This window comes from Musca domestica, unplaced genomic scaffold (assembly GCF_030504385.1).
Source record: "Musca domestica strain aabys unplaced genomic scaffold, Musca_domestica.polishedcontigs.V.1.1 187, whole genome shotgun sequence".
Classification (NCBI taxonomy): domain Eukaryota; kingdom Metazoa; phylum Arthropoda; class Insecta; order Diptera; family Muscidae; genus Musca; species Musca domestica.
Genome location: NW_026712243.1, coordinates 198,589 through 224,646, shown reverse-complemented (window position 1 = coordinate 224,646; position 26,058 = coordinate 198,589). Strand labels below are relative to the sequence as shown.

The 26,058-nt window shown below is 35.4% G+C and overlaps 2 protein-coding genes across 2 annotated transcripts in view; one reads left to right on the top strand and one right to left on the bottom strand.

The window, feature by feature from the left end:
- Nucleotides 1-5,953: 5,953 nt before the first annotated feature.
- LOC131801945 (small ribosomal subunit protein uS11A) lies at nt 5,954-7,197 on the bottom strand. Its single transcript, XM_059121085.1, has 3 exons — nt 7,040-7,197; nt 6,437-6,686; nt 5,954-6,363 (listed from the first exon to the last, which is right to left on the bottom strand). Exons 2-3 carry the CDS (start codon nt 6,671-6,673, stop codon nt 6,145-6,147), a joined length of 456 nt encoding a protein of 151 aa, XP_058977068.1. The 5' UTR covers nt 6,674-6,686; nt 7,040-7,197; the 3' UTR covers nt 5,954-6,144.
- A 3,814-nt stretch (nt 7,198-11,011) lies between these two features.
- Nucleotides 11,012-26,058, top strand: part of LOC101888150 (zinc finger SWIM domain-containing protein 8 homolog) — a 23,173-nt gene continuing 8,126 nt past the window's right edge. The window contains exons 1-4 of the mRNA XM_011296599.3: nt 11,012-13,632; nt 24,932-25,174; nt 25,272-25,435; nt 25,699-26,009. Of these exons, the coding sequence (XP_011294901.2) occupies nt 13,236-13,632; nt 24,932-25,174; nt 25,272-25,435; nt 25,699-26,009 (1,115 nt within the window). The 5' untranslated portion in view covers nt 11,012-13,235. The remainder of the gene's footprint in view (nt 13,633-24,931; nt 25,175-25,271; nt 25,436-25,698; nt 26,010-26,058) is intronic.

Sequence of the window (26,058 nt, the reverse complement as noted above, 5' to 3'; positions counted from 1 at the left end):
TTCTTTCAGGTTCTGGGACAAATCTATTGTTATCGAATGCATATTACGAATGTTGGGTACTTAAACACTAAATCGGATGAAACATATATATGGAAGCTTTAACTATATCTGAACCGATTTCCACCAAATTTAATGTACTTGCTTCTAGAGTGAATGATTTCGGTCAGATGTGCCAAAATTCAGTCCATTTGGGCTGATATTTGCCATTTGGTGCATATATATATGGGAGCTTTATCCTAATCTGAATCGATCTCGATAAAATTTGACAGAGGTATTTTCGAACAGTATCTGATGTCCGGTACCAAATATCATTCTTATGGAGTGCATATTACGCATGTGAGGGACTTAAAACTCCAAATCGGATGAAACATATATATAGGACGGACGGAGAGACGGACTGACGATTCTCTACCACTATGCGGTGTAGGGTATAAAAATTGCAAAAATAGTAGATTCTTGCAGTTTCTGAAATAGATCAAAAAATTTTGGGAATGAAAGGTACTCCCTCGAATTTTTACAAAGTGTTAAATTCTCTTTTAGGAGCAGAAAAAATCAAGCAAACCCAATGTTTCGACATCGCTCAGTATGAGTTTTTTAGTGGGAGCAAAATCCGTTCAAAACAGATTCTACTATTGCCGAGTACTTTTTTAGTGTTTGTCATAACCAATCAATCGCCAACAAAAATGGACCAACAAACTTTGTGATTCCGTTAGTAACTCCTCGAAAAACTCATGTCAGACCCAACAAAGTATACATATTTTTGATCAGCCTAAAATATGTCTATCTGTTGTAATCACGAATTGAGAATAGAAGGCTTTCAAACGAATTGAGATAGAAGGCTAAAATTTTGCACGGATGTGCATTTTTTCCGTACGTTCGTGAATGGTCGATGCCGGTTCACGTTTCCGTATAGCCCCCACATAGCGGTTTTTCTTTAAACGGTGTTTTTCGACTGAATTTTTGGAAATTTTGCAAATTTCTTTAGAATGATGGAGAATGTTAAAAGTTGAGTCCGGCTGAACTTAGCTGCTCTTTTACTTGTTAACGATTTTTTTTATTTGAACGCCCTATACTTTGCTCAAAAATAATAGAAGCTGTTCGTTTACCCAAAAGTTCAATAGGGGAGAGAGATCCTAATGAGAGAGACATTTTGACATTTGCAATTCTTGCTTAGAAAGTTTCCTCAGTAAGAATTATCCGGTAACATATTTTGTAAACAAACAAATTTAATCAATCTACTTAAAACAAGTAAAAAGCTGTAAGTTCGGCCGGGCCGAACTTTTAATTCCCTCCACCATTTGGTACAAATTTGGCAATTTCCAAAAAAAAAAATAAATAAATAAATAAAATCCGTTAAAAATTCTGTTAAAATCTTAAACATACCGAATGCCTATACGACGACGTAGACCTGCATAGGCAACTTTTGTCATAAGTTATTACAATATTTAAATGCGAAACTTGAAGAAAAATCTATTTATAATGTAGCTAAAATTATCAAAATACCGAATATAGGGGGTACCGTTATATGGGGGCTATACGAAGACGTGGACCTGCACAGACAATTATCTGGCATGGGCTGAAGTATACATTACGAACTTCAACTGCGAAATTTGAAACGATCCCGGTAAATAATGTCGCTAAAATCATCAAAATACCGAATATCGGGGGGTACGGTATGTGGGGGTATACGAAGACGTGAACCTACATGACCCATTTTCTGTATTATGCTGCAGTATCTATTACGAACTTCAAATTCCAAATTTAAAACGATTCCGTTAAATAATGTCGCTAAAATCATCAAAATACGGAATATCGGGGGGTACCGTTATATGGGGGGCTATATGAAGACGTGGACCTACATGGCTCAATTTTTGACTTAGGATGTAGTATCCATTACGAACTTCAAATACCAAATTTGAAACGATTCCGGTAAATAATGTCGCTAAAATCATCAAAATACCGTATATCGGGGGTACCGTTATATGGGGGCTATACGAAGACGTGGACCTGTACAGATAATTTTCTGTCTTAGGCTGTAGTATCCATTACGAACTTCAAATGCCAAATTTGAAACAATTCCGGTGAATAATGTCGCTGAAAGCCTTCTATCTCAATTTGTTCAAAAGATAGCGTGATTACAACATACAAACAGACACGACGGACAGACAGACAGACAGACACACAGACAGACAGACGGACGTGGCTAAATCGTCTTAGAATTTTACGCTGATCACGAATATATATACTTTGTTGGGTCTGACATGAGTATTTCGAGGAGATACAAACGGAATGACAAAATTAATATACCCTCCATAGTATGGTGGAGGGTATAAAATGCTTTTGATTTTGTATTTGGATAGTCCAAACTTTACGCTATTCTATACCATATATACGATAGGGTTACTTTAATTTTATACCCTCCACCATACATAATATGAAGGGTATATTCATTTCGTCATTCCGTTTGTAACTCATCGAAATAATTTAAGACCCAACAAAGTAGATATATTCTAGATCAGCGTAGAATTCTAAGGCGATGTAGCCCACATTTTTCAATGGAATGGAATGGAAATTCTACACAAGGAGTTCTTCGTGACTACTTTACCCCCTGAAAAAGAATCATCTATATAGGTCAACGACATCGTATATCCCTCATATAACTGTACCTGCCTATATTCGATATTTTGATGATTTTAACCACATTTGCTATTGGAATTATCTGAAATTTTATACGAGGAGTTCACTGTGAGTACTTTATCCTCTGGAAGAGAATTGTCGATATAGGTCCACGATATCGTATAGCCCCCATACAATGGTGCCTCCGATATTCGGTATTATGATGATTTTAGCCACACTTTACAATGGAATAGTCTGAAAATCCACACAAGCAGTTCTCTCTGAGTCCTTTACCCCCTGGAAGAGAATTGTCTATATAGGTCTACTTTTTAGTATAGCATCCATATAACGCTACCCCGATATATTCGGTATTTCCGGGATTTTCGCGACTCCAAAATTCCGTCAAATTTCGTATTTGAAGTTCATAATGGGTACTACAACATATGACGGAAAAATGTTTATGCAGGTCCACGTATTTGGTTTTTTTTTCTTTTTTTTTTTTGATGATATTAGCGACATTCTTCACCGGAATTGTTTCGAATTTCGTATTTGAAGTTCGGAATCGTTATTACAGCCTATGACAAAAAATTCCCTATCCAGCACCACGTTTTCGCATAGCCACCAATTTAAAGGTTTTAATTTGAGCATTATTTTTCGATGGAGTTTTTTTGAAAGCTTTCAAGATCCTTTCGAATGGAGGAGGGTTAAAAAAATTTCGGCCCGGCCGCACTTAGCTGCTTTTTTGCTTGTTGCCATTCTGTTTGTGAGATACCGAATTATCATATCGACATGTTATATATTCTTGATCAGAGTACAATTTTATGTTAACTTGTTTTGAAATTCACCCCATCGAATTTTGAGTTACCGACTAGTACCAATTATATGAAAACATGATCCTAATACCAAATTTTAGATTTCAACCTTCCCCAAATACAACATTTTAAATTTTCGCTCCATTGGTTCACCCAAACCTGAATTGTACCCAATTTAGTACATTTCTTGCTCCGTCTTTTCACTCACTTGTACCATTTACTACAGTTCTTTCCAAAACCACCTCCTCATATTAATCCCACTTCTCAAATTCAATTCTAATACCAAATGTCAATATTTTAGTACGCTCATTTCGAATTTCCAAAAAAAAAAAAAAATATTTCCATACATCTATCTCACAACCCATTAGGGACGCTCATTATAAATTTCAATTGCCCAATACAATTACTTTTGGGTGAGAGATACAATTAGGAGTCCACCTATATTGCCCCACTCTGAACTCGAACATGGAATGGAATACCAATATTTTATGCCATCAGTCAGTTTTGTTTTCTTTAAATATATGTTGAATTGCGTTTACCAAACTGTTTACCTTTAAAATGGGGGATTCCGAAGGTATGGGCGAAAATTGTCCATTTTGTATCTGACCTAAGTCGGATATAAGTTTTACATCGTGCCAGATTAGGACTATACGGACTACTTCCTTTACTTTAAATGAGATATGTGATAGTTTTTGGAAAATATTGAAATGTGTGTGAAGTAAAATACCAATAAAATCATTATGCAAATAATTGTTAATAAAAATGTTATCCATTCTGGGGGAAGAACCAGGAGTGGGCCGATAAATTCCATACTCACATCAGATCTCTGGTTGAAAGAAATATCTATATATACCAAGTTGAAAAGAATTGCTGAGTTGTTTCGTAAGTTATGAGAGTTTGTTTATATGAATATTGACAATAGTAATCCTCTGTGGGAGAGGTACCAGAAGGGGTGGTCTATCATCTTAACACCAGATTTTGTGTTATTTTACATATTGGGAGGTTTTCGAAAATTGTAAAGAATCGGATGCTTATTTCCAATTTTTTGAGAGTTATAATTTGACGCTTTGTGGGGGATGTATGATTGGCCGATATTGTCCATTTTCGAACTCGATATAAGTTTGGGAACAACTCTAGTTTAGTAAGAACTCTTCGAGTTTTTCGAATTTTTTACCAGAGATAGTTATTTTTACCCTGATTCCGGGAATCAATTTTTTTCTTGGGGACGGACCCGGGACCCCCCAGATGTTTGACTCGAAAATCCGGGTTCAAGACCCCGACGAGACCCGAATCCACATAACCTATATAGATAGTATAGGTAGGAAATTTTATGAAAATACCTATCCAACAAGAGGTCACATGAAGGGTTAATTTTTAAGCGGTTTGTTGTTAGTCAAATTATTGATTTTTTTGGACCCGTAATTTTTTATAAAAACCGTTTATGGGGATCAACCAAATTAAAGACAAATTATTGCTGACACTTTTACCTTTCCAAAATGATGCAATTTGTGCTAATACCTTTTTCGGTTACGTTCAACCGGTTACGCGAACTGAAGTATTAGCTTAAGATTTTCTCCTCTGTGTATGCCCCACACCGGGTAACGCGAACCCAAGTTTTCCAAATTTGTTACTTTTATAATTCCAACGCCGGCTACGCGAAAAAAAATACCTTCTTTTATTGAAAACATAATTTTAATGAACTGGTTAGAATCGGGTTATGTGGGTGGAAAGACCCATGTCTCTGAAGCCAGAAAAGATATTAGCGTAGCATTTTGGAAAGGTAAGAATGTCATTAATAATTTGGCATCAATTTGGTTGACCCCCATAAAGGACCCTTTTTCGACTTTTTGGGGGTTTTATAAAAATCTGGGTCCAAAAATCGATAATTTGACTCTAACTTCCGAAACCTATCCAATTATTGGATAGGTATTTTCATAAGCTCTCCAACAATACATAAACTGTCTATATCGGGTAAGTGAATCCGGTGGATCTAGTCTGGGTATTGAACCCGGACTTTCGTGTCAAAAATCTGGGGTCCCTGGTCTGTCCCCCAAGAAAAAAATAGTTTCCCGGGATCAGGGTAAAAATGCCTACCACTAAAAAAAATTAAAGAGTTCTTACTAAACTAGAGTTAAGCCTAAGTTTGATCATAATACTACGATCTAGCGTCCATTTGTTCTCGCTGGATAGTTACTGAAAACTGTTTGCAAAACAAAAAATATTAAAGACCTTAAAATGTACAAAACAACATTAAATCACTGCAATTATCTGGAAAGTACAAATATTTTATTCACCGCAATCCAAATACTAATCCCCGCTTCGTAAGTAAGCCCATTGTAACAGTTTATTTCAAACAACTTAATCTTGTTTGTGGTAGGTTGGAAATCATTGCGACTATAATATTTCTTTGGAGCACATGGACAGCTTTGAATATCTTTCCCTTCCACCGTCCACTTAAATTCAAATTGTAAAGGACGCATGTTTCCGGCATCCCATTTGTTTTACATTTCAATCATGAAAAATCGTTATATTCACATTTGTTTTTGTTGTTTTTATTTACGATCACTTATTAAAAAATAATAGTCTGAATTTGTACACCTTGCAGCATCCATACAATAACGTTGAAATCTGCAGCTTGGAAAGTGACAAAATTGTGTTGTTGTTGTTGCATACTTTGTCCAAGTAATAACACACAAGGCAACAAAGAGCAAAATGTTTACAAACGGCGACCGCGACGACCACCCTTTCTGCGGGTAGAATCTGAGGGAATGGGGGTAACATCTTCGATGCGGCCAATCTTCATGGAAGAACGGGCCAAAGCACGGAGAGCAGATTGGGCACCGGGTCCGGGGGTTTTAGTCTTGTTGCCACCGGTGGCACGCAATTTGATGTGCAAAGCGGTAATGCCCAAAGTCTTGCATTTTTCAGCGACATCCTAAAGAGAAATAACAAAAAGAAATAGATTAGAAATCGTCAACAATTCCTGCAACATTTCATGCTTAACTTACTTGAGCAGCCAACATAGCAGCGTAGGGTGAAGCTTCATCACGATCAGCCTTTACCTTCATGCCACCAGTGACACGGGCAATGGTTTCACGACCAGACAAGTCAGTGACATGGACGAAGGTATCGTTGAAACTGGCATAGATGTGAGCTACACCGAAAACGAATTCACCATCACGCACTTGGGGGCCCAAAGAAACTTGGACTTCTTCTTTTTGAGCTTTAGCCTTTCTGGGAGCCATTGTGTTTTAGCAACTGCAAGTGGTCAACAACAAAAAACAAATCACATAAATATCTTGGTTTTTAAAACACATAATAGTTTAAATTTTCATTTCATTTCTACAAATTTGTGAATTTTATTTTCAATTTTTATTAATATTTTGTGTCACAAACACAATGTTTACATCCTCTTTGGGGGCTTCGTTTCATCAATCGCACACAAAATCAAACATTCATAGTTTCCATTCACAAACATCCAGCGTACATTTTCTTTTTGCATTATATTTCCAATTGTTTCACATTTTGTTAATTCTTATTTACACGTTGGGATAACACTTGAATAATAAAATTCACAAATTCCATGAAAATATAATAAAATTTTTTCGCACCTTAATAAAAAACAATCCAATTGCGTGAACCGGATATTAGAAAAGAAAGTATAGCAGTTTTCGGCTGTCAAAAATGTCAAACTGCTAGAACGCGTTTTAGGCAAATGTCAAAACTGCTTGAATGTGTTGGCCGTTGCTACACTGCGTGTAATATAATGTGCGCCAGACAGATGGCGCTGAAAGAGAACAAAAAACAACAAAGATGTTCACATGTGAAGCTTTGTAAATATTTTTAATTAAAGTCAAATTAAATTAAGTACTATCATGGTACAATAAGGACGTAAAACAGCTTGGTAAAACTACACAAATACAGCCCTGAGGCTATGCCAGCTTCCTGTCAGAATTATTCAAAATTATAGGCAACAAGTAGTTTTTCACTTATTTTGTATTTTTTGTTAATTTCTAAATTAGCCAAATATCACGAAATATGAATGAAATGCCTGGACGTTCAATTTTTCAATTCCATGGCAAATCTGGGTAATACCGTTAATACGCGCCCAGCAATTTAAGTTTCTTCTAATCATTGGTTTTGAAAATGTTTTGTTTTTATTTTTCAAAACAACAAACACATACACAAAATTGACAGAAGTCGGGCACACTTAGAAAAAAATTGTAATCCGCAGGGAGCTCTACCGTACCTTTTTATTGTACCATGGGTACTATGTAAAGTTTCTTTGGTTTTTTTATTTTTAAAAATAGTAAATTATGTAGCTATAATATGCCCTGTTCCAGAACCTGCAAGAATCTACTAGTTTTGCATTTTTTTTAATATCAAAGGGAAAATTTGTTATCATATTAAAAAATGTAAAATGTTCTGGAACAGACCAAAAGTGCCTTTCGAGTAAAAATTTTTACATTTCGAGTAAAAATTGCAAAAGTTGAGAAATCTTGCGCAACCACACAGAGCTAGTAGGTTTAATAGATCTAAGTCTCAACCCATGGTAAAATTAAGAAAGCAAAGTCACAATATCCATTTTTGTATTGTCTGTGATTTCCTTGTCAAATTTTACTGAATAAAAAAAGATTTCCATCTGTGGTTTGTGTATATACAATGGATTCATAAATATACCTTACATATTACCTTCTTGATTCTACCATGCTTCAATGATCAATCACATTTCTGATAAAAAAAAAATCTAACTTTAAAGAAGAAAAAAATATTAAATACATAGCGATATGGTGTGTCTGGTTACTTCTGCTGCAGGAATTGTCCAACATCATTTTTCTGAGAGAGTAGGGTAGTTCTTTCTCTTTTGCAAGAAAACTGTGAAAATTAAACCGCGGAATCCCTGCAAAAACTTGCAAGCAATCTGCTGATTTCTCGTAACAAAACATAAACAGAAATGAAGCATGAAATCATGGTCAAATTACGAAGATAAAGTCATTTCAAATAAGCATACCCATCTCTGTATTTTCTGTAATTTTCCTTGTCAAATTTCACTGTATATAAACTAGGTTTCCATATCTGATTTGTATATTTATAAATATATACAATTTTTACAATGAGAAAAAAAATGTAATCCTATGTTTGCATGATTTTACCTTCTATGCAATAAATTAAAAATCACAATTATAGTTCACTTTTGTTATCTCTTACTTTAGGAAAAGTGAAGGATAAAGTTCACATTATCGGATTCTCATTATTACACCTTTTCTTTAAAGTATATGCATTTCTTACAGAGATATGACAAGCCTTTTGTAAAAGTAACTGGTAGTCACAGCATTTTTTCACAATGGCATCTTCATTTTAGCTTGAAAATAATAAGCAAAACGAATTTGTAATTAATTTCGTGAAATATTTTTATAATTCATTTCTTCAATAAAAAATAAATGATTTGCGTTATCCATTTCTTTATTTAAATATCTTTTGATGTTATTGTCATATTATCAATGTAATATATGGCAACATGAATTCAGTAAACTTCACGTTAAAAGATAAAGGGAAGATTGTCTGGCCTTTTGCTTATCGGACAGTTTTTATTTAAATGAGACTTGTAATAACGAAAAACGGTTTATGTGTCCGACAACATCACTTTTTTATCTATAGGAAAGATGTAATAATCGGCCATAAAAGACGTTTTGACTGGCTTTAGTAATCGGCTGGCTTCTTCGCAAAAGAACAAAGAAGCGTAGGGCTAAAATTGAACTAAGTAAACCTAAAAGTCCTTTGTTCCTCTACGAAGAAGCTACTCGAAGACTTAAGCCAACCAAAAAAGCGTTTTATGTATTCTCCCCTTTACGCTTTGCGAATTGAAGAAAACGTTCGTGTTTAAAAAAGTTGAAATAAATTGCAAAATTTAGTGAAAATTTTTATTTTCTCTTAAAAAATCACTTCATATGGCTTAGCTAAGCTTTCTGTTTCTTACTCAAATATGAAAAGCCGGAAGGACAAGACTTGCAAGCATGATACAATGAAAAGCTAAGGTAGAGCTACCAGCTGATTACGATTTTTTCTAAAGAATACCTAAATTCTGAGATTACATAAATGGCTTTTTCGACAGGCTTAAGTCATCGGCTGGTTTCTTCGTAAAAGAAAAAGGACGAGGAGGAGGGTTGACTTAGTTCGATTTTAATTCTGCGTTCCTTTGTTTTTTTTACGACGACTTAAGCCAGTCGAAAAAGCGCTTTATGTATTCACACCTTAAGTGTGCCTGACTTCTGCCAATATTGTGTATGCATTGATTGTTTTGAAAAATAACAAGTTAAAAAGCAATAAGTTCGGCCGGGCCGAACTTTGAATACCATCCACCATTTGGAAATTTTCAAAAATAAAATCCTTAAAAAATTCTGTTAAAATTTTAAAAATACCTAATATAGCCGTTATATTAGGATCTATACGCCGTGGACCTAGGCATTGTTTGTCATAAGCCATTACCATATTCAAATTCGAAACTTGAAATAAACGGTGAATAATGTAGCTAAACTCATCAAAATATCGTACGAAGCCTCCTGATTTTACCATGATTACAAGTGATTGCCAAGTTACAATTTTGCCGTCACTTTTATAATTTATATGCATTTCCGTGTGTATGTCAAAATGGTCATTTTACATATGACTCATCATTTTTACAATCGCACACTTGCATATGTTTTTTATCGCAGAATGTAATTAAATTCTGATTATACTGTATTTCCTAAATAATTATAATTTATGGATGTGTTTTTAACACAAATTGAATTTAATATATTTTCACACAACAAACAAATGACCCTTTTAATTAAATTAAATTTTCCAATGGGGTTTATACAAGATTAATTGTAATGAATCATAATTTTATTTTAGTACCACATACACACTTAATACAATAATTACAAGGTAGGGTAGATTGATTAAATAATAAACATACAGCTCTGAGGCTAGAGTCCTGTTACTTAAAAATTATTAATAACAAATGATTTTATTTCTATTTTATACTTTTTATTTTATTTTATTTGATTCTTTTTCACCATATTTTAATTTAGGTTCCTAATATGACAATTTATTCAAGTAAAAAGCAAAAAGTTTTTCAACCAAAAAACTATACATTTGAAAATCGATTTCAACAAAATTTAACAATTTTCTATATTATTTTGATTACTATTGATGTGTGTATGTATTTTGACATTATTAGACTACCGTACTTTGAAATTACACAAGACAGTGATGAAAATAATCCAAAAATGTGATTAATTTTGTTACTGTCTTGTAAATACAATGCAATGTGTTAAAACATATTAATCTTATTCGACTCGAGTAATAAATGAATTTTATTTAGGAAATAATGAATAGAAATTTACTTCAAATATATAATAATAATTCAATTATTACAACTATTGGCCTCAAAGTAAACTCCGTCAAATGAATTAAGATTTGTCAAATACACATACAATTGTTAAATCCTCTGCATGTAAACATGCTTTAACTCATATTTATATTTTCAGCTCCGTTTTGATCCTTATTTCGATATCCGCTTTGTCATTCATTCGTAGCCAAAAGTCGACTAACGTATCCCTATTCGCTGATAATTGAACAAAGTTTTTATAGCTCCCAACGACGCGACGGAAAATTTTAAATTTTTACTGTAGTCCTCACAATTATCAATTGAAATCCATACAAACAGCAAAAGGACAATAGTTTTTAGTGGAAACCCAATAAAATAACAACCAAACATGTGAATACAGCAAGCAAAAAGTAAATGAAAAATTCCAAAGCCACCATTTCTAAGGTCGTCAAAAAATAGTTTTTCTTCTTTTAAAAGTCGACCAAGCAAATGAAAATACATAAATATGTGAGCGTGTATAACAATGTCTGGAAAATAGAAAGTGAAAATTTGTAAAAAAACAATTTAAAATGATTCAATTCCATTTTCAATATTAATTTCAAGATGAAAAAATTTGGTAATGTAATATAAGGGTAAACGAAGAAGAAGTGAAGTGGCAGAGAAACAACCACAAAAAAGTTTGAACGATAAGAAGAAAGTAAAGAGAGAAATAAAAAAAATATTTTGGTGAGAAACAAAAAGTGAAAAGAATTCAGAAAAAATGGTGTTTGGGTGGGGGTGAGAATCAAAAAAGCAAAACAGCAGCAATTTTGCGACATGCACAGGCGAATTTGTTACAAAAACATTGAACAAAGCGAACTAACAGCAGCGACGATACATAAGCAAATTCAGGTGTTGGGGGCCAAGTTTTTAGCAGCTGTTTTTGTTTTGTGTTGTGCGTAAGCGCGTAAGAGCAACGAATCAACGAATATTAAAACGACAAAACAACAATACAGTGAAGCTGGCCTTTTGTCACATTGCTATTCTTTGTCGCGAGTTGCGTTAATTCATTACTTTGTACAAATGGTCAATGTGTGAGTGAATGTGTTTTCGAAAACCACCTTTAAAAAGTCAATGCACTAACATAATAACAAATAACATCGTCAGCGTCGACAGAGACCAACGATCGACGTCAACGTACACAGTGCAGCGGCTACAGAACGCAAACACCGACCAACCTTAACACAAAAGAAAGATTCTTCTGTTGTATTCAGGAGTGGGACTTTTCGTTTTGTATTTCTTCCTTGCTTCTTGAAAGCAATTATTATTCCCTTCTTAAGAAGATAGAAGGTTATAATCGAAAAAGAAAAAAACCAAAACAAAAATACATAAATTCAAAGTAATTGAGAAGTGTGAGAGAAAAACATCAACAAAGAGTACGCAACACAGAACAGAGAGACAGACAGATAGAGAGAGGGAGAGAACTGACAAAGAGTGAAAGTGAATGTACTTGTAAATAAAAGTAATTTGTCATTACACAGCTATCAGACAGCTTAATAGTGAGTGGACACTTTGTTAAAATGTGTTTAGAACTCTAATGTAACGCTACTCCAATTACATTCGCCAAAATTACTTGTATAAATTCGTTGTAAAGAAAAAATGTGCAAAGAACTTTACAGTTTGTCACAATTGTAATATTGGTCAATGTGAACCCTGCTCGTCTGGTAATAACAAAGGGAATTTGAATATATTTACTTTGATGAGTACCAGAAGCCAACAATAACAACAACAACAACAACAACAAATTGACCTTTTTACTGCCAAAAAGCCCTTACCGCCGCGCAGTTGCATACACATCCCAACGCCGACGACGAGAAAAAGAAGAATAAACAAACTGCGACAGCAGCAGCATCATCGTTTGGCAGTAGCAGCAGCAGCGACAACAAAACATCTGTGGGGGGCAATAACGTGAAACAAAAGACGAAACTCATAAAAAGGACTTGGCTGGTAGTGTGTGTTTGTGGTGGAGTTAAGAACAACATAAAGAAGAAACACAAAAAATATATAAGAAAGCATTCATACCCCATTTTATTTGTTTCCATTGTGTCAAAAAAGCAAAGAAAAAAAAACGCAAAGTCAGTACTTTATAATTTTACGGCTTGAAACCAACTCATCTGCATTAATAATCCACAAAAATAAAATCAGCAATCCGACACTTCTGTTAAACACACAAAAAAAAAAACTATTGGCAAAAAACCCAAACCTGTCGCGTTGTCGGGGAGTGTAAAGAAGGAAGAAATAAAAATAAAACAATTTCAAAAAGCAGCTAAAATATTTTTTAATATAATTAGAACTTTAACATATTTTAATAATAAATACTTCTGTAAATATATATATTTTTCGTCGTCTGCAAACATCACCACCCTCTAACTTTACAATAAAACAACAGTCTCATCATGGTTAATCGCAATAACAATCAGGCTGCCAATAATAACAATAATGCCGGTGGACCAGATCATGTACAGAATCGTCGAAACCCAGGTATGCCCATACCGCCACCTGAAGGTGGCAATGCTGCAGCTGGCGGTGCAGGTGGCGCAGCCAGCGGTGGTGGCGGTGGTGGAGCAGCTGCCGTCGATTGGGTCCAAGAGGATTTAGAACGTTACAGCTTTGATGATTCCGATCGTTTTGAAGAGGACTCTTTATGTAGCTGGAGTTCAGAGCCTGAATCATTGTATAATAATTGGAGAGGTTGGAAGAAACCATCAAGTTTTGGCATTGGAAATGCCGCGGCTACAGCCACAGGAACAATTGGCATTGATGCCACGGCGAATGGAAGTGGCAAAGGAGCAGGTAAGCAAATATGTGAAATATGTAGTATTTTTTACTAATATCTATTTTTCAAGACTACCTTGTGACTACTTGTAATTTAGCAAAAAAGTTTAGCCAGGTGTACACGGTGAAATGTCCTGAGTTCTACTTCAATAATAACAATTGAATGATCCTCGTCCAATTCGTTCTTATGACAAATTAGCTAAACATTGAACATTCGTAGCAATGATTACGGCATACAGAAATGCCTGAAACTGAAAACTTATTCGCATTTTCTTTTCGTTATATTAGAGTTTTGAAAAAGCCTTTAGCTTCGAATTTGAATAACTCAGTGCGTCGCGTCAGTGGACGTTTGAGTCAAGTTTCAGTTAAATTGTGGCTCTTTCAAAGGAAGAATACGGTTTCTACCATACATCAAAGTGATTGGACATGTCACCCCTTTAGGTTGATCTTTCATTCTTTCTACACTAGTCTGTTTGCTGGTAAAATACTTTACAGATCCCAGCATGTGATAGTTACGAGCTACTGTTGCTACCCTGCAGATGCCAAAATGAAGTAACTGACATTGGAGGATAATTAGTAAATTGAGAGCAACTATTAATTTGGTCCCAAAGTCTGGGGAAGGGGTTGAATGGATTTAAAACATATTCCCCAAGATCACGTTTTATGATGTGTAATGTTGCAAGTATAATTTAAAGCACTTGGAAAACTTTGAATCCGAAGGAAATTTAACTTCCAGACTTTGGAAAGGAACGCGATTCCTGGCTCTTCTAGCTGTGTCGGTAGGCGGTAGAAAATGTGAACTAATTGAGTATTATATTATTAGGATAGTTTAAAGGATGCGTAATTGATCTTAAGACAACTGCTTGACTCGAATACCTACTGGTCCATTGTGTTATTCCTCAATAGAAAAAAATAAGAAGAAGGAGGATATTTGTAATTTATGATGAGATATTATCGTTTTGTTTTCAGACGTTTCTGGCCAGTTCGATACAAACATATATTTTGGTCAAATATTTAATGTTTAAAAATAAACTGATGGTGGAAGATATAAACATTTCTACGAACATTTTTGTGCCCTTCATTTCCAATCACCAGCCGTGGAATTCGCGTTATACATTTAAATTGAACTTTGATTGATTTGCCCATAGCAAAAATCAAAAGCAACGAGAAAAGAATAGACACGAAAACACTTTTTGTTTTTCCCTTCTACTCATCATTGATTGGCATCATCCATATTTATTTGCCGTTTTATATTTAGAACCATGGTATTCTCTTTATTCCCTGCAATAAACATTTAACGTTTAAATCACGAATAAATAAAAACAAAAGCAACAATAATTTTGAGGTAATTGACAGGGAAGTTAAAGCAAACAGGCTTGAATAAGCAGCACTGAATTCATCTCGTGTCAGTACCAATGGAACGTGAATGCAGCAAACGAATGGAAACTGAGAGCAATGTAAAAAGCAACACTCTGAAAATTCGATATTGAACATTAAAATAAAACAATGTTGCCAAAACTTGAAATCTTTTGTATAGCTTTGAGGATTTTGTTTAGGGGGCAAACAGTCAGTATATACACACATACATAAATTTATGCCATTGAAAGGCATATATATGGACGTTGCAGTTAATGTTTAAATGCATTGTTCTCTTTTTGCCATTGAAAACGTACACATAACGTCTGTTTGTCTGTAGCATAAATGATGTCCTGCTCAAATCTTTGTTACTCCCTTCGTGGCATAAACATGTTGGTGTGCGAGCAGCATCAGACACAGACACCAGCAGTCGGACAAACAAACAAATATTACTGTAACGAAATACTTCTTTTACTTCACTTGGCTTCAGAGTCCAACATACAGCCGTTGCCAGTCCCCTATGATTCGGTGGCTTGTGATTATTTTTGTCTTCTTTTAAATGCTTCTCAACAATATTTCTAAATTGACTTTCAGGCAGGCAACCCGAGCAGCCAACTTGATCCAAAAGATGAATCCGTGAATTGACATTGATTGGAGATTTAATGCATAATTTACGATGCAATCACACGTTTACAATATCAGATTTAAGGGGTAAACTTTTCAAAGTAAAAATACCTACAAACTTGGAGCATATAGATTTGTACATTATATGCAACTTCAAATACATAAATATTTATGCGCAATTATGTTTGGTTTCAAATGTTTTCAAGGATAAGACAAGGTTAAAATGAATGTTTGAACGGTGAATTCCACGCCATCTGAGGCAAAAAGTAGAAATATATACAGAAAATAGCTCCCATATAGCAACTTATTCTGTTTTGATAGGGTGATTGTATATTATTTTGCTCCTTAATGAAATAAATACTTTGAAAATGGGCTATGTAGGTCCATGTTTTGGTAAAGCCCCCATATAATGGTACCTCCCTATTTTCGGTATTTTGGTGATTTAAGCGACATTATTCACCGAAAATGTTTCTGTTGTGCTTTTATAGTTTGAAATAAAAGCCAATGTTTGTTAATACTAAAGGTGTAAAGATTTATTGGATGATGAGCGTTCACAGCTACTAATTTAAAAAGAATGAAGAAGTTACAATGTAGTGAGTCAGACTCGAGTGACAGACAAAACAAGACTGAGCAAGCTAAAATGGCGGTAGCACGGCGTCCTATTATATGGGCGTTGCCGTATAGGATGTTGCAACATGAGATGCCATATTGTTAATGTGGGTTGCCCCAACATCTCCCTCCTTAAGATGAGAAGGTGATCTTGAAATAGGTTCGACTGGTTGTCTGCGACTTGTTATTCTTTGAGGTGTCCAGTTTGGTGAACCTGTTGGAGTTGCAAAATGTTCTTGATGGTTAGGCAAAGCGATTTCGAATTCTTCAAGTAGTACGTCCAATGGTAGTTTTTGTCGTTCTTGACTGCTTGACTCTACCGATTTTCTATGTCGAAGTTGATCAGTATGAGCTCGTACTAGAATTTTCCTGTCCCCAACGTCGATTAGAGTGTTGTAAATGACTTTCCCTTTACGCTCGACTATTTCGCCTGTTGTCCAGTAACTTTTGTTTCCTTTGAAGTTTCTGGCATAGACCAATTCTCCGTTGCTAAACTCTCTGTTTTTGGTACCGTGTTTGGTATTGTACTGCTGTTCCATTTTGTGATTGACGTTATACTCAGGCGATTGTTGCTTCCTTAGAACGTCGAAGACCGTTCTCATTTTTCTTCCGATGAAGGATTCTGCTGGAGACTTACCTTTTGTTGCATTGGGATTTGGTGTGGATCTGTAGACTTCTAGGAAGGTTTGGAGAGATTCCGTAGGCGTTTCTTCCCCTTCTAGTTTTTTTAATGCACGTTTAAGTGTATCAACGAAACGCTCGGCTTGTCCATTTGAACTTGGATGAAAACGAACAGTCCTTGTGTGTTTAATGCCTTTTTTGCTGCACCACTTCTCAAATTGTTCTGAACAGAACTGTGTTCCGTTGTCCGAGACCAATTGTTCAGGATTTCCGAAGAGTGCACAATATTCGTTTAACATTTTTAATGTTGCATATGTGGTTGTCGTTGTTGTCTCGTATATAACAGGGTATTTTGAATACGAGTCGATGATAAGAAGATAATATTTACCTTTTTCTGGACCAGCATAGTCTATATGTATCCTTTCAAGAGGGTGTGAAGTTAATGGCCATGGGCAAAGATTTGTTTTTACTGGACTTTTTGCCGCATGTTGACAATTTTTGCATTTCCGAACAAAGTCTTCAATTTGTTTGTCGATGTTTGGCCAATAAACATAACTTCTGGCGATGGCTTTGCTGCGTTCTGCTGATAAGTGTCCTCTGTGAAGTTGTTGTAAGATTTGTCTCTGATATGATTTAGGGATTACTATACGATTATTGAAGAGAATACAACCATCGAAGGTTGAAAGATTTTCCTTGTGGTTGAAAAATTGAATAATTGATGGGTTAATATTTTTCTTGCTTTCTGGCCATTCTGTTTGAATGTATTTGAGGACCATTTGTAAATCCGTGTCTTTTGTTGTTGCATCGACGATCATTTTAAATGATACTGGGAGAACTGACATAGTTTCATTTATCTCGTTACGTATGTCTTCTTCGAATGATATTGAAGCCACTATAAAGTCATCTGCTGGTTTTTCGTGATTGTTGACTTTTGTTTTGCACAGACCTGGGGTACTGTTATCAAAAACTGATTGATAATTCGTTTTCAATTCTGCTATTTCATCAACGAAGTTTATTTGATGACACCATGAGGTTATTGGTTTCTGCCATAGATTGAATGCTTGAATCCAATCGATTCCCATGATATTGAGTTTTTCTATATCTGTTATATAACATTTTAATGTTTTTGATGTTTTGTCGATTGTGACGTCACATTGAAATTCTGCTAGGAGCTTGATTGAGTTTGCGTTTGCGTCGCTAGCGTTGTCAAAAGTTTCGTAGGCTTACCTATAGCTTTCCATGTGTTGATAGATACAATTGATATGTCTGATGCAGTATCAATTTGAAGTTTTACAGGATTGTTGTTAATTAGGACAGTTGTGTATTTCCTTAAGTCGCGGAAATTAATGTTGTGTGTTTTGAAACTGCCTTAGTTTTGAATGATTTCCTTGAATTGCTGTATTTCTTGAATTCGTTCTGGTTGTTTTCAGACGATGATTTGAAATTCTTACCAGTCTTAGCGATGTTGCAAAAGTTATTTTTATGACCCACTTGATTGCATGTTGTGCATTTATGTTTCTGGAAAGGACAAAATTTGACGTAGTGAAGGTCTCCGCAATACCAACAGGGTGAATTGGGTGTTTTGTGCTTCTTAAAGTCTTTTGCGTGCTTGTTGAGTGAACAGACGATTTTTGATTGATGTTCAATGAGAATGTTGTCCGATTTGAGATCTAGAATTCGTTGTGTTTCGTCTACTAGTTGATCTAGGTTCATTGTAGTGTTTTCATCATCCAGTACCTTTAGTAAGCGAAGTCTTATGTCGTTGTCCTTTGCTGACTTGAGTCCTAAGACGAAAATGAGACATTTGAATTGGTCGATTTTCAGTTCTTTCATTTTGAATAGTTCGCATTGTAGGTTTACTCTGCTTGCGTATTCTCTGAAATCTTCGCTGTCGCCTTTTGCTAGCTGAAGGCATTTGTATCTTTGTGAGACTTGTGTTTCTGTTTTACCAAAGAGTTTCTTGAGTTTCTCTACTGTATCCTTTAGAGTCATGTCTTCAGGTTTTGCTGGTAATACGTAGTTGGCAAATCTTTCATGTACTTGGTTCGACATTTTTCTCCATAACAAGGCCACTTTGTCATGTTCTTCGAGTGAGCTTGCTTCTTTTTCGAAAACATGCACAAACCTGTTGTACCACGCTTGAAATATCAGACCGCTCTCTGGCTCGTATACGAATGCTGTCATTGACTGTGCTAGTGATTCCATTAGTGCTGCTTTGGATGAATTTGATGTTTGTGGTGAGTGTGGTGAATTTGGTGCTCCTTGTGCTTGAAGAAGATCAGCCATATGCTTTAGCAGTTGCGTTTGTTGCGACATTGCTTTTTGTTGCTCTGTTAACAATTGTAGAATTATGTCTTGAGACATTTTTGCGGATTGTTGTGTGTGCAATTATTGATCAATTTCCACTATCCTCGTCGCCACTTTTGTTGTGCTTTTATAGTTTGAAATAAAAGCCAATGTTTGTTAATACTAAAGGTGTAAAGATTTATTGGATGATGAGCGTTCACAGCTACTAATTTAAAAAGAATGAAGAAGTTACAATGTAGTGAGTCAGACTCGAGTGACAGACAAAACAAGACTGAGCAAGCTAAAATGGCGGTAGCACGGCGTCCTATTATATGGGCGTTGCCGTATAGGATGTTGCAACATGAGATGCCATATTGTTAATGTGGGTTGCCCCAACAGTTTCAAATCTGTATGTACAGGTTCACATCTTCGTATAGCCTCCATATAACGGTACCTCCTGATTTTCGGTATTTTTATGATATTAACGACATTATTCACCGGAATTGTTTCAAATTTGGTATTTGAAGTTCGTAATGGATACTAAAGCCTATGACAGAAAATTGTATGTGCAGGAACCATATAATGCTTCCTCCCTGTATTCGGTATTTTGATGATTTTAGCTACATTATTCACCGATTTTTTTCAAGTTTCACATTTGAATTTTGTAATGGTAAATATTGTCTATGCAGGTCCACTTCGTCGAATAGACCCTAAAATAACGTATACATTTCGGTATTTTTTAAGATTTCAACCGAAATTTTAACGGATTTTATTTTTTCGAAAATTGTCAAATTCGTTCCAAATGGTGGAGGGCATACAAAGTTCGGCCCAGATTACGATATATAGCTATATCCGATTAATCGTGAGTAGTATTGCTAACGTACAATCGAGTTGGAATGACCAACCAAAAACATATATCTGTGCTTGAGAAATTTTTAATTTGAATATGGGACGAAGAATCTATATTACACGATTTTTGTCTATTTTTGCTGTTTATTCTCTACGAATTATAAAAAAAGAAAATATAAACAATAAAACTAAAAAACCTAGAAGAAACCGCAACATATTTTATCAGTAAGTTCTTTACTGTTCAGTTTTGTGTGTGCGATAGATTCATTTTTCAGTTTCCCCAAGTTTTTTCTCTCATTTTTCAGTTTATTTTGTTTTCTGAAAACATTTTCAGTTTCCACTTGTTTTGTTTCGCTGTCAAGGAACCCCTTCAAGGATTCAATTTTGACTTTCTGCTAGTGAACGAGTCTGTGCGTGTGTGCGTCTTTAGGTTTGATATCTTTTTAATGAAATTAACATCAGTTACAACCACGAGCGATATTAAACGCGAAATTTACTTTAGAGAACCCCCCTCCCCAAAAAACAGCGAGATGTCTTCCTTTTGAGTAACGTTGTAAACATTGTATACTTCTCGTTGTGTGTATGTCTGCCTGGCAGCATCTTTTTCTTCTGCTTTTTCATGATTTTCATCTTTTCCATTATTTTAATCGTTTTCGAGGTGAACAGTGGAGGAGGGTATGTTTTTTGTTTGTTTTCGTTTTTTTTTTTTGGTATGACATTGCTCTTCTCGTGGGTCTTCCTTGTGCTCTTGCAAGGCATGCAATATACGGATGAAGAAGGTGCGTGCTATGCTGTTAACTGATATGTTTTTGTACTATCGAAACAAGTTGTTTTAGTAGTTACATGTTTTGTTGTAGTCTTATTTTTAGCAAGTGTACGTTTAAAATTATTGTAATTTAAAACATTGTAAAAACACAAATACAAACCTAGATAAGGAGGCGAAGTTTCTTTTTTATTTCAAAGTGCTGGACGATTGTCTCTCTTTAAAAACAGGATTTGATTTTTATATAAAATTAATTTCTGGTTTCAAAAAGGATGTGCATTTTACTAAGAAATCAGCGATCAATAGTGTAATTTTGAAAAAAAAAAGCAAAACCAGTAAAGAAAAGTCAAAAGACCGACTATATGATACCCTACACAACTATGCATGTTTAGAAGAGCTCCGTAACAAAAGAATTTATTCGAAGTCGATCGTACCTCCTGTACACATTTGGCTTTAGAGTAGTTATAGTGTGGTTGCGGAGGGAACTAATATAAGGGATGTACATTCAATTCTAAATCGATGTTCACTAAATTTGACGGAGACATTTTAATCTTTAATACCAAATAATATTTCTATAGGGTGCATATCATATGCAGTTATCACTTCGAGAATAATTATGTAAAAAAATATATATATCGACTGATATTATCCGTTATTTGCACAATAAGCCTGAAATCGAGTTAAGGATATATATGAAAGCTTTATCCAAATCTGAACCGATCTTGATAAAATTTAACAGAGGTAGGGTGTATATTGCAAATTTGGTGACAATTGAGTTGATAGCTATAAGGGGTCGCTTGGCTATATCACTGCCCAGTGCCATTTTCCATCTGTATAAATTGACCATGGAGTTTGGCGTGGAGGTTATTACATTTATTACAGTATACTATCACCTACACCTAAGATATTAAAATGTATGGGTATATCCACGATTCGGGCAAGTACAAAAATTGAGAAACTGAGCCAGAAGATCCAGTGGTTCGAGATTAAGCACTGCGTCCAACGAAGGAGAGGTCTCACAGAGCTCCAATTTTTATCAAAATTAGATCGATTTCTGAACCTATCTTGATACATTTTGGCAGAGGTATTTCTGGGCTATATCTGATATCTGGTACCAAATATCATTCGTGTGGAGTGTATGTTACGAATGTAAGGGACTTAAACACCAGATCGGATGAAACATATATATGGGAGCTATAGCCATATTTGTACTGATTTTCCACAAATTTGGTGTACTTGCTTCTAGACTGTCGTCCGGTCGAATATGCCAAATTTTAGGTCATTTGGACTGATATGGGCCATTTGGTGCACAATTAACCCGAAATATTTGAAGGTATATATGGGAGCTATATCTAAATTTGAACCGATTCTAAACAATTTCAATAGTTCTCGTTCTTGGGCCAAACAAATATTATTTCAACAATTTAATTTCAATCGGATAACAAATGCAACCTGCATTTTCTTTACAAAAATACTTGGACAGACGGATGGACAAAAGGACAGATGGACTGACATACATAAATCTACTCAGAAAGTGATTCGATGGAGATCCTCATAAGTAACTATGGGTCTAGCTCGCTTCCTTCTCCATGTTACAAACAAATACACAAAGACATAATAGCCTTATCACCATCTGGTGTATATAATAAAAACCCCGTAGTTGCATACTTTTGTCAACTTTTCCGCTCTGAGACCTGGTAATCCATTTTGTCTATCATAGAAAAAAATCTTATGAAAAAATGAGTAAATTGGTCAGTCAGAACGTCCATTTTACGATTGAGGAATGGCACTGGTAAAGACATGAATTTTACGACAGAGGAATGGTTCTGGGCATGGTATTGGTCTCATAACTCAGTATCGATTTAAGTGTTGGTTTTGCCTCGAAGGAGGAGGTAAGATCTTGGATTCTGTGCTCTCTTAAATCAATTGATCATTTCGAGCGAACGAAGTACTATATACAGTTCAAATGTGGAACATCGTAACATTTAGATAAGACTTAAGTCAGGTGTAAAAATGACCACCTCAAAAGTAAAAATGACCACCACCCATACTTTTAGATTGGGAAATAAATGTCCGATTTTATTGAATTTTTTCACATTCCAATATATTGATACCTTCCTTACAAAAACTCAAAAATATCGTCTAAAATTAGCCAGATGCAACCATGGAAAATATTTACGACTCAAAAATTGTTGATTTTATTCAAACTTCACAATCCCTTCTTCTGATAACTTTCCTACATAGTTTCAATCATTCACTGTCAGCTTTAGCATTTATTTGATTATCATAATTCCCTTACAACCATATAATCCTCATTCTATGTCCTTTACCTTAGTTCCAGAATTTGGGCGGAAAACGCGGCATTTGCATGAGCCAATATCCTGATTCGAGTTGAAAACGTTTGTGACCATGCCTTCCTTCTGTAAATATAACCCAGTCTGTCTAGTCATCCCAAATTGGACCAACAGTTTGGATAGACTTCAGATCGGAGTATACACCCCCTGGATTAGAATCATTATACAAAAAAATCCCCTATCAACCTTTAATAAATTTACTAAACATTTCCACCGTATATGCCATCGACATTTGGCCGCTTTTTTAACGAAGCCTTTTCTGAGGGCAATAACTTCGTCAATGTCATTGAAATTTGTGTTATTGTTGTGATTCCGTTTTCATCTCCTCGTACTACCCCATCCCAGTCTGCGACCAATTGTTGTGGTGTATTTTGGAACAAAGAAACATTTTTTATCCTTTCGCTGGAATTGTGTTTTATTTGTCTTCTACTTGCTTCGATGGTGTGAGTGTGTGTTGTTTATGTTGCCATGTTTAGATTTTTGGTTTTATTCACTTTATGGTGGTGTTGCTGTTTATAGCGATTATAATAACAATCATGATTATTGGTAGTAAAGAACGGAATCGAAGAATTTACTTCATCAATTTATTTTTGATATAGGGTTTGATTTGATCTGGTTTAAGGATGTGCAGCTACGCAGGAGTTGCCTCACTTGGAGAGTTTTGACCCATTCTGGGAAGAAGAATTAGAGATACGACAGGGAAAAATATCAAGATGTGAGGGGTAGGATATACTTTTACCAAACCTATAGATGATATTGGAATCCACGTCTGAGAAGAATGCTAGAGCATCTATTTCCCATCTACCAAATAGCCTATGCCTCCTTATTTATATCATGGGACATCAGCATAGCAGGCGTTTAAGCGCCTCTGCCTCTTCTTCATCCTCAAATAGTTTACAGCAGTTAGGACCATTGTTATCTCATTTTGATGTTAGATATCTGTTACTACAGTGGTCAGTCAATAAGCCTACCACGAATCTTATGTCAGACCTACTAATTGATAGAAAAAACAGGTCATTATCCTACTCGAGATTGTCGGCTAGATGGTCTTAGATACAATGTATCCGGTTTCCAAGAGTTATTTCAGCTGACCTAATAGTTTTTTGGTTGTTTTGATAGTCGCATCAATCGGTAAATCATTCGAATGGGAACCACCCCGAGCCAATGGTCTGGTATCTAAAACACATTGGGCCACCACTAGACCTATCAGGTATTATTACATTTATGTAACTAAAGCCGAAAATCCTGGGCATGCAATTGGTAATACTATCACCTACACCTCAGATATTACAATTTATTGGCATGTCTACAATTCGGGCAAATACAAAAAGTGAACATGTTCATTCTCCCGCTTTCCGTAGCTTCAGCACACTTTTTGCTACCTAAAACTGAGCCAGAAGAATCAATGGCTGGAGATTTAGCATTGTGTTTAACGAAGGAGAGCCCTCACATAGCCCCTAAGTGCTCCGGTTGTCAATAAGGACGCGACTCGGATGGGTATGAGCAATCTGAACTCAATCACATGGCTCCGGAGGAATTATCAAACACGGCGTGTTAGGTCTACGTTTTGGTATAGCCTCCTTATGACAAAAGTTGCCTTTGCAGGTCCACGTCGTCGTATAGACCCTAATATAACGGCTACATTCGGAATTTTAACAGAATTTTTAACGGATTTTATTTGTTTAGAAAGGCATTTTTCTCAGGTGTAGCATTTAATTTTTGACATAAGGGACTTTAAAAACTTTTGTGAATAAATGATTTCAGAACAAATATAATCTTTGGTCTTCTCTCACCTTTTGATTTGATAATTTAAAATATTTACTTATCATTCTTATCCTCCTCCTTCTATTTTCAGAAGTTCCAACACTTACAGAATTGGCCGCAAAATGTGTTGCTTCGTATATACCCTTTGAATTGGTGGAACATGTCTATCCACCAGTACCCGAACAGTTGCAATTGCGCATTGCATTCTGGAGTTTTCCGGATAATGAAGAAGATATTCGTTTATATTCTTGTTTAGCAAATAGTTCATCCGATGAGTTTAATCGCGGTGACCAACTATTCAAAACTGGTGCAGTTAAAGATCCCCTGCAAATAGGTAAGTCTTTCGGGCAAACATACATCCTTTTTGCATTTAAAAAGAAAAAATACAAACAACAACAATAACCACTTATCATAATTACAATTCTTTGCAGGTTTCCACCTTTCCGCAACGGTAGTGTGTCAAACACCTAGCCAGAATTTTAATGTGGCCGTTACCTTCGATCGAAGACGTATATCGTCATGCAATTGCACATGCAATTCAAGTGCATATTGGTGTTCTCACGTTGTGGCCGTTTGTTTACATCGAATACATTGTGTAAGTAAAGTTATGTTTGCCACAAATGACCGAGACGACAGCCACGACAATATGCCACAACAAAAGGGCATGCAATACCATAAGATGTTGTTGTTGTTTATTGTATTGTTGCTGTTGTCGTTTCTATGCACTGCCACTGTTGCATGGCGGTGGCGGTGGTTTGTAATTTAACAGAATTCCTAATTATGGCAATTTTCATATTTTGCCATACTTACCTTTTTTCCTTTCTTGGTCTTTTCTTCCTGTTCAATTAATTATTCAAGGCTTTGGAGGTGTGTTTAAGAGCTCCTGTCTCTGAATCATTAACCCGTTTACAACGTGATCAATTGCAAAAATTCGCCCAATATTTAATAAGTGAATTGCCGCAACAAATACTGCCCACAGCTCAGCGTCTGCTAGACGAGCTATTAAGTGAACAACCGACGGCTATAAATACAGTGTGCGGAGCTCCCGATCCAACAGCAGGTGCATCGATAAACGATCAAACAAATTGGTATTTGGATGAGAAGACTTTACATGAAAATATCAAACGTATTCTTATTAAATTTGTTATGCCAGCACCGATGGTTTATAGGTAAGAAAAAAAAATAGGGATAATATTTCAATTAATTCTACATTTCTCT

What these genes read in the sequence shown, in the direction of transcription:
- LOC131801945 (XM_059121085.1), bottom strand. Translation starts at nt 6,673, where the DNA reads ATGGCTCCCAGAAAGGCTAAAGCTCAAAAAGAAGAAGTCCAAGTTTCT. An exon ending in CTGCTATGTTGGCTGCTCAA is followed by an intron (nt 6,364 to 6,436) that starts GTAAGTTAAGCA and finishes ATTTCTCTTTAG; the next exon opens with GATGTCGCTGAAAAATGCAA.